General features: G+C 39.6%; 1 protein-coding gene across 1 annotated transcript; it reads right to left on the reverse strand.

Moving 5' to 3' along the window:
• Nucleotides 1-1,643: 1,643 nt before the first annotated feature.
• On the reverse strand, nucleotides 1,644-2,576 carry LOC128069120 (olfactory receptor 148-like). The gene has a single exon (XM_052662401.1). It carries the CDS (start codon nucleotides 2,574-2,576, stop codon nucleotides 1,644-1,646), a length of 933 nt encoding a protein of 310 aa, XP_052518361.1.
• Between the last annotated feature and the right edge of the window lie 6,378 nt (nucleotides 2,577-8,954).

Consider the following 8,954-nt stretch of genomic DNA (forward strand, 5'->3'; position numbering starts at 1 on the left):
AATGAGTGATGTTGAGCATTTTTTCATGTGTTTATTAGCCACCTGTATGTATTCTTTGGAAATGTGTCTGTTGAGGTTTTCTGCCCACTTTTTGGAATCAAGTTCTTTGTTTTTGTTGTTGTGTTGTTGATGGAGTGAGATTTTTTTTTTTTAATTTTTATTTTTACTTTATTTTACTTTACAATACTGTATTGGTTTTGCCATACACTGACATGAATCCACCACGGGTGTACATGCGTTCCCAAACATGAACCCCCCTCCCACCTCCCTCCCCATAACATCCCTCTGGGTCATCCCCATGCACCAGCCCCAAGCATGCTGTATCCTGCATCAGACATAGACTGGTGATTCGATTCTTACATGATAGTATACGTGTTTCAATGCCATTCTCCCAAATCATCCCACCCTCTCTCTCTCCCTCTGAGTCCAAAAGTCCGCTATACACATTTTAAGAACTGGTGTTTGCTTGTGTGTGTGAGCATGTATGTTTTAAGTAAAATTTTTTGTTGTGTGCTATACTAAAGTATTAGATACAGGAAAGATTTAAACTGATTGAACTGTTTTGCAATGCCAGCCATCACAACACTGATTTGAGAATTGAGAAAAAGTGGTTAGAGTTCATTCAGATTTTGGTTTTCACATTTCCTCAACTTTAAGAGGATATGTATTTATTTCAGTGTACGTGGTTGTTCTGTTTCCCAGTTATTGAAATTATGTTTATGTTCATCATAAATAAAAAGGCAATTACATCAAATTTAAAAGGTTAAGTGATACCCATTCATTCACTTAATAAACTCATGTATAGCACTTACTAGATCATTGAGCCAGGTCCTGTGGCTACAACAGTGAATAAGACAAATGTGAGGAAGCATTTTCTATGATCTATTTATTCATTTAAAAGGGAGTGGAGTTTGGAGGAGAGTGATACGTATATATGAATGGCTGAGTCCCTTTGCTGCTCACCTGAAATTATCACAACATAGTTGACTGGCTATACTCCAACAAAAAAATGAAAAAAAAATTAAAGCAAGCAAAAAAGAAGAAATAGATTATCTTATGTGCAGAGAAGAAATAGAGGCACAGGTATAGAATAGATATATGGCTGCCAAGTCGAAAATGGGGAATGGTGGTGGGATGAATTGGGAGACTGGGACTGACATGTAAATACTATTGATATTATGTATAAGACATATAACTGATAGGAACCTACACTGTAGCACAAGGAACTCTACTCAGTGCCCTGCGGTGACCTAAATGGGAAGGAAATCCAAAAAAGAAGGGATATATGAGTGGATATAAAGAACCCACCTGCCAATGGAGGAGATGCAGGAGACATGGGTTTGATCCCTGGGTTAGGAAGATCCCCTGGAATAGGAAATGGCAACCCACTCCAGTATTCTTGTCTGGAGAAGCCCATGGACAGAGGAGCCTTGTAGGTTATAGTCCATGGGGTTGCAAAGAGTCAGACATGACTGATGCAGCTTAGCACATGCGTGGGTATGGCTGATTAATTTAAGGTACAGAAGAAATGAACACAGCATTGTAAAAAAGCTATACTACAATAATTTTTTTTTAAAAAAAGAAGAAATAGGAGAATGGTGTTACAAGACAATAAATCTAAAATCCTTCACAAAACTCATAATTTAGTCCAGAGCAGTAAATACTACATTATAGAATATCCTTTTTAGTGAGCTTTTCACCTCCTTGTTCCTTAAAGAATAGATTAATGAGTTCAGCATGGGTGAGACAATATTATTTAATATTTGCACTGTGGCACTGAGAAAAGGGTTGGGTGTGGGCTGCAGATAGATGATGATTACAGGTCCATAGGCACAGAGAATGGCAGTGAGGTGGGCACTGCAGGTAGAGAAAGCCTTCTGCCTGCCCTCTGCTGAACGGATCCTCAAAATGGCAATCCCAATGCGTGTGTAGGAGGCACAAATACTCAACCAAAGTGTTAAAGCCAGAAAGCCAACATTAGTGGAACCCACTCTCTGGGCCAGGGAGCTATCAGCACAAGCCAGGGGTAAGACAGCAGGAATGTCACAGAAGAAGTGGTCCACTCTATTGGGGCCACAGTAGGGTAGCTGAAAGGTAAAAGATGTCAGGATAGTGGCATGAAGACAACCTGCCAACCAGGCTGCCATGACCAAACCAACACAGACTCCAGGTCTCATGATGAGCATATACTTCAGTGGGTGACAGATGGCAACAAAGCGATCATAAGCCATCACAGAATAGAGGCAGCCTTCCGTAGAACCCAGGAAATGATAGAAGAAGAGCTGAACAGCACATCCCTTATAAGATATGGCTCGGCTCTGGCCAGAGAGATAGAATAGCATCTTGGGACAGGTGACAGAGGGGAACAGCATGTCCAAAATCGAGAGGAGTCCCAAGAAGAAGTACATGGGAGTGTGAAGGGTTGAGGAGGAGACAATTGCTAGAAGGATGAGCAAATTGCCCAGCAGAGTGAAGAGGTAAATAAATGAGAAGATGAGAAAGAGCACAGTCTCCAGTCCCTCTGTCTGAGGTATTCCCAGTAGGATGAACTCATTCAGCTCTGTGTGATTCCTCATGTCCTTGGGAGGAAGGTCTAGGGGAGACAAAAGACAGAAAAGCATGACTGTGGAGGCTGTGACAGACACAATAGACAGAATACCAATACATTCATCATCACTCTGAATCCAAAAAGAAATCAATCCTCAATATTCACTGGAAGGACTGTTGCTGAAGCTGAAAAATTGTGGCCATCTGATCTGAAGAGAAAACTCATTGGAAAAGACCCTGATGCTGGGAAAGATTGAAGGAAAAAGAGGAGGGTGGCAGAGAGTGAGATGGTTAGATAGTATCAATGACTCAATAGACTTGAACAAATTTTGGGAGATAGTGGAGGGTAGAGGAGACAGTCATGCTACAGTCTATGGGATGGCATAAGAGTCAGACATGACTTAGTGACACTAACAACTAGAACCTTTGTTTAAACACCAAGATGATGTTGAGGTTAATTAGAAATTCTACCAAGGACATTGAGGGGCTAGGAAGTACTTTTCTGATGGCTCAGTTGTATTGAATTCACCTGCAGTGCAGGAGAAGTGGGAGACTTGAGTTCGATCCCTGGGTCTGGAAGATCCCCTGGAGAAGGAAATGGCAACCCATTACAGTATTCCTACTGGGAAAATCCTACACACACTAAAGCCTAGCAGGCTATAGTCTATGGGGTAACGAAAGGGTCAGATAGGACTTAGCGACTAAACTACAACAACTTTATGGCAGTAGACAGCCCAGGAGTACGCATATTAGAGACTCCTTTCCAATTTTCATTTTTGAACACATCTCATATCTTTTCCAAATTGCTTTAATTTTCCAAAACAGTGAAGTCATCGAATCATAGATCAATCCATGAATTCCACTGCCTAAAACCCTATTTAGCTCTAGTTCTGTTCTTACTTTATTTTATTTTGGTGATTATTATGGGTGGGAGAGGGTGAGAGTCAATATTTTTTAAAAAATATAGCACAAAATTTGGGAACTAACAAGGCAAAGAGGGAACATAACTGGCTGGTGCTATTTGAGTTGAATGTCACTTTTCTTTCCTACTGCAGGAAAAGGAAGCAGTCTTGTCCTGCTGAATTCTCATCCGCTTGCAGTCTGCTGGTAGACCTCCAGAATTCTTCTCTTTTCCCATCACTTTCAAACGGAATGTCAAAAATCTCAGTGTGCTTTTCTTTCTTGCAATATAATTTCCTTTTCGACTCTAAGAACTGCAATAATTTCCAAACAAGCTTTAAGTAACCTTGGTCTTCCTTTGGGTGTTAATCTCCCAAGTCAGAGAGCCCACTAAGCAAGGAAGCAATTAACTGCTTGGTATAATTACACCTTAGCAACAAGACAGAAAGAGAAGGAAACTGATTAAAGATGAAATCTTTCATGATTATCTTTGTAAAATACACTTCAGTGGAATAATAATATAATTTAAAAATTCATTTGGCACATATATCACATATTTATAGGTACATTTATGTATTTACTGCTTTTTCATGTGTATGTGTTGTTTTAATTAATGAATTATGTTATTTTGGGGCTTCCCTGGTGGGTCAGATGGTAAAGAATCCACCTTCAGTGCAGGAGACCCCAAGTTTGATTCCTGGGTTGGGATTTCCTCTGGAGAATGGAATGACAACACACTCCATTATCCTTGCCTGGAAAATCCAATGGACAGAGGATCCTGATGCCTATAGTGCATGGAGTTGCAAAGAGTCGGACACTACTGAGCAACTAACATATACATATATACATACATATTATTTTGGTACTTGTGTCAATAGGATTGATTTACTGCAAGAAATAGTAACTGTGGTAGCTTAGAAAACTAAAAAAATTGATGAAAAACTGGGCTCATGGAAGTCTAGGAACTAGGGCAGCTCCTCAGCAGTAAGAACTTGTGGTGCATCCTCAGGGCCCTGCCATCAGCTGATTCAGACTCAACCATCCATTGCTTCTGGGAGTCTCAGATTCAAATCTGATTTTTTGGGGCTGAATCTTATGCCCAGCTCTGTGGCCAGGTTACGGGTACAATGGAATAGAGTTGGGCAGTCCTCCAAAGGGTAGAGGAAATAAAGGCCTAAGCCAGGAGAAAATGGGGAAGAAACATTCTAAGAGGTCATATAGAATTTTAAGCTATAATTTGAAATTTATTTTTTATAGTAAGTGGCATCTTAGTCGTATTTAGGTAGCTACATTATTCCAGATACATCTGGAATTTCAATTTGAAAAGTAAACAGTAGTTTTGTTGCACATCTAACTAATGATAAAAGGTTATTAAAGTGAGTATTCCTACCATCCTATTTATCCTTGATTATTTTTAATACTTTGAAGCATGGAGACTGACTTGAAAAAAACTGTACAGTCTGTCCAAATAAAGAAGATGATAACCATACCTTTAACTACAAAGCTGTTGTTTTTGTTCAGTCACTCAGGTGTGTCCAACTCTTTGTGACCCCATGGACTGCAGCACGCCAGACCTCCCTGTCCCTCATGATCTCCCAGAGTTTGCTAAAGTTCATGTCCATTGCATTCGTGTTGCCATCCAGCCATCTCACCCTTTGTTGACACCTTCTCTTGACCTCAGTATTTTCCAGCATCAGGAACTTTTCCAAAAATTGGCAGTTTGCATCAGGTAACCAAAATACTGGAGCTTCAGCTTCACCATGGGTCCTTCCAATGTGTATTCAGGGTTGATTTCGTTTAAGATTGATTGAGTTGATCTCCTTGCTGTCCAAGGGACTCTCACGAGATTTCTCTAGCACCAGAGTTTGAAGGCATCATTTCTTTGGCACTCTGGCTTCTTTCTGGTCCAGCTCTCAAACCATATGTGACCACTGGGAAGACCATAGCCTTGACTATACGGATCTTTGTCAGTAGAATCGAGCCTAGGATGTAAACACCATTAAATTGACCTTGGTCTGTAAGGGTATATTCAGGGTTAAGGTTAAAATTAGGGTTAGGAAGGTTTGGAAGGAAAATTCAATTAAAAAGATAAGACATTGAGTAATCTGGGGAAAAGATAAGGAGACTGCTTGCATGGTTCGAGGACAAGAATAAGAGATAATATGAGGTATTGAAAGGAAAAACAAAGTGAGGTAAGATGTTTTGGGGTGTGTGTGTGTGTGTGTTTGTGTGTATGTGTATGTGCTGTGTGTATGTGTACTCAGTCACTGACTCTTTTTGACTCCATGGACTGTAGCCCACCAGACTCCTCTGTCCATGGAATTTCCAAGGCAAGAATACTGGAGTGAGTTGCAATTTCCTCCTCCAGCGGATATTCCTGACCCAGAGACAACCTGCATCTTCTGCACTGCAGGTGGAATCTTTACCACTGAACTGTAGGGAAGCCTTGTTGTATGTATGTAAATGGTCAAATACTTACTTTCAAAATTTTTGCAAAATTGCTATTGAGGATAGCTACAAATGGATTTGAGATGGAATTCTAATTCTATTTACAAAAACCTGTGAAATTCACAGAAATTTATCCAGCATCCCTAAGCCCTGTTTCACCTTAAGTAAAATACTCTCAGCATTTTTTCAGGTAAACTAGATAATACTTGTAAAACAATCACATTTCACTCTGTCTGGTAAGGAGTAAGGGCACTAATGATAACTCTAGGCATACCCCAGTGGAGCCTACCTTAGACTAGATTTTTCTCTGCCCACACCAAACACCAGACTGAGGTATTCAGCAATTCCACAGTGATTTGAGTGGGTTCAAGAGTAGATGAACTTATAAGAAGAAAGAGAGAACTAGCAAACTCAAAAATCCCAGGATATGTGAGAACCAGATAAGGAGGCTTCTTTTTATTTATTTTTAAAATGTTTTTAACTTTTTTTTTATATTGGAGTATAGTTGATTAATAATGTTGTGATAGTTTCAGGTGAATAGCAAAAGGACTCAGCCATACCTATACATGTATCCATTCTCCGCCAAATTCCCCTCCTGTCCAGGCTGCCACATAACATTGAGGAGACTTCCCTGTGCTATGCAGTAGATTATCCATTTTAAATGCAGCAGTGTGTACATGTCTATTCCAAAGGAGCCTCATTTTTAAATAGTGGAAAAGCAGTACAAAACATTAAATTTATCATCTTAACCATTTAGAGTATACAGTTCAGTAGTGCTATGTATATTCATGCTATAGCACAACCAAACTTCAGGACTTTTTCACCTTGCAGAAGGAAACTATATACATTAAACAACAGTCTCTCTTTCCCTGGGTCTGTCCTGGTGGTTCAGACGGTAAAGAAGTCTCTGGCTGTAATGTGGGAGACCCAGGTTCAATTCCTGGGTTGGGAAGATCCTCTGGAGAAGGGAATGGCAACCCACTCGACTATTCTTGCCTGGAGAATTCCATGGACAGAGGAGCCTGGTGGGCTACAGTCTCTGGTGTCACAAAGAGTTGGACACCAGGAGTGAGTAACAAACATATCTTCTTCTCTCCCAGCCCCTGGCAAACAACTTCCTACCTTCTTATCTGTCATCTAACTACTCTAAACACCCTGTAGAGCTGGAATTCTACAGTTATTTGTCTTTTTGTGGTTGCTTATTTCACTTAACATAATCTCCTCAAGCTTCATCCATCTAGTAGCATCCATCCAGAGTCAATTTCCGTCCTTTATTTTTTAAAATTAATTTATTTTTTATTGAAGGATAATTGCTTTACAGAATTTTGCTGTTTTCTGTCAAACCCTCAGCATGAGTCAGCCATAGGTATACATATATCCCCTCCCTTTTGAAGTTCCCTCCCATTTCCCTCCCCATCCTAGCCTTCTAGGTTGATTCAGAGCCCGTTTGAGTTTTCTGAGCCATACACCAAACTCCAGTTGGCTATCTATTTAACAAACAGTAATGTAATTTTCCATGTTACCCTTTCCACACATCTCACCCTCTCCTCCCTTCTCCCCATGTCCATAAGTCTATTCTCTATGTCTGTTTCTCCACTGTTGCCCTGTAAGTAAATTCTTCAGGACCATTTTTCTAGATTCTGAATATATGTGTTAGAATAGGGTATTTATCTTTCTCTTTCTGACTCACTTCACTCTGTATAATAGGTTCTAGGTTCATCTACCTCATTAGAACTGATTCAAATGCATTTCTTTTTATGGCTGAGTAATATTCCATTGTGAATATATACCACAGCTTCTTTATCCATTCATCTGTCGATGGACATCTAGGTTGCTTCAATGTTCTAGCTATTGTAAATAGTGTTGCAATGAACAATGAGATACATGTGTCTCTTTCAGTTTTGGTTTCCTCAGGGTATATGCCTAGGAGTGGGGCTGCTGGGTCATATGGTGGTTTTATTCCTAGTTTTTAAAGGAATCTCCATACTGACTTCCACAGTGGCTGTATCAGTTTACATTCCCACCAACAGTGCAAGAGTGTTCCCTTCTCTCCACACCCTTTCCAGCATTTATTGCTTGTAGACTTTTTGATGATGGCCATTCTGACTAGTGTTAGGTAATATCTCATTGTAGTTTTGACTTACATTTCTCTAATAATGAGCGATGTTGAGCATCTTTTCATGTGTTTGTTAGTCATCTGTAAGTGTTCTTTGGAGAAATATCTGTTTAGGTCTTCACCCACTTTTTGATTGTGTTGCTTCTTTTTCTGGTATTGAGTTGTATGAGCTGCTTGTATATTTTGGAAATTAATCCTTTGTCAGTTGTTTCATTTGCTATTATTTTCTCCCATTCTGAAGGTTTTCTTTTCACCCTGCTTATAGTTTCCTTTGCTGTGCAAATGCTTTTAAGTTTAATCAGGTCCCACTTGTTTGTTTTTGTTTTTATTTCTGGTACTCTAGGAGGTATCATAGAGGATCCTACTTTGATTTATGTCATTGAGTGTTCTGCCTTTCTTTTCCTCTAAGAGTTTTATAGTTTCTGGTCTTACATTTAGGTCTTTAATACATTTTGAGTTTATCTTTGTGTATCGTGTTAGGAAGTGTTCTAATTTCATTCTTTTACATGTAGCTGTCCAGTTTTCCCAGCATCATTTACTGAAGAGGCTGTTTTTGCCACCTCATATATTCTTGCCTCCTTTGTCAAAAATAAGGTACCCATTGGTGCATTGGTTTATTTCTGGGCTTGCTATCTTGTTCCATTGATCTATATTTCTGTTTTTGTGCCAGTACCATCCTGTCTTGATGACTGTAGCTTTGTAGTATAATCTGAAGTCCTGAAGGTTGATTCCTCCAGCTCCATTCTTCTTTCTCAAGACTGCTTTGGCTATTCAGGGTCTTTTGTGTTTCCATATGAATTGTGAAATTCTTTGTTCTAGTTCTGTGAAAAATGCCATTGGTAATTATATAGGGATCGCATTGAATCTGTAGTTTGCATTTGGTAGTATAGTCATTTTCACAGTATTGATTCTTCCTACCCAGGAACATGGAGTATCTCTCCAT

The sequence above is a fragment of the Budorcas taxicolor genome, chromosome 25, assembly GCF_023091745.1.
Source record: "Budorcas taxicolor isolate Tak-1 chromosome 25, Takin1.1, whole genome shotgun sequence".
NCBI lineage: Eukaryota > Metazoa > Chordata > Mammalia > Artiodactyla > Bovidae > Budorcas > Budorcas taxicolor.

Excerpts from the sequence above, each read along its gene's own strand:
- LOC128069120 (XM_052662401.1), bottom strand. The coding sequence starts at position 2,576 with ATGAGGAATCACACAGAGCTGAATGAGTTCATCCTACTGGGAATACCT.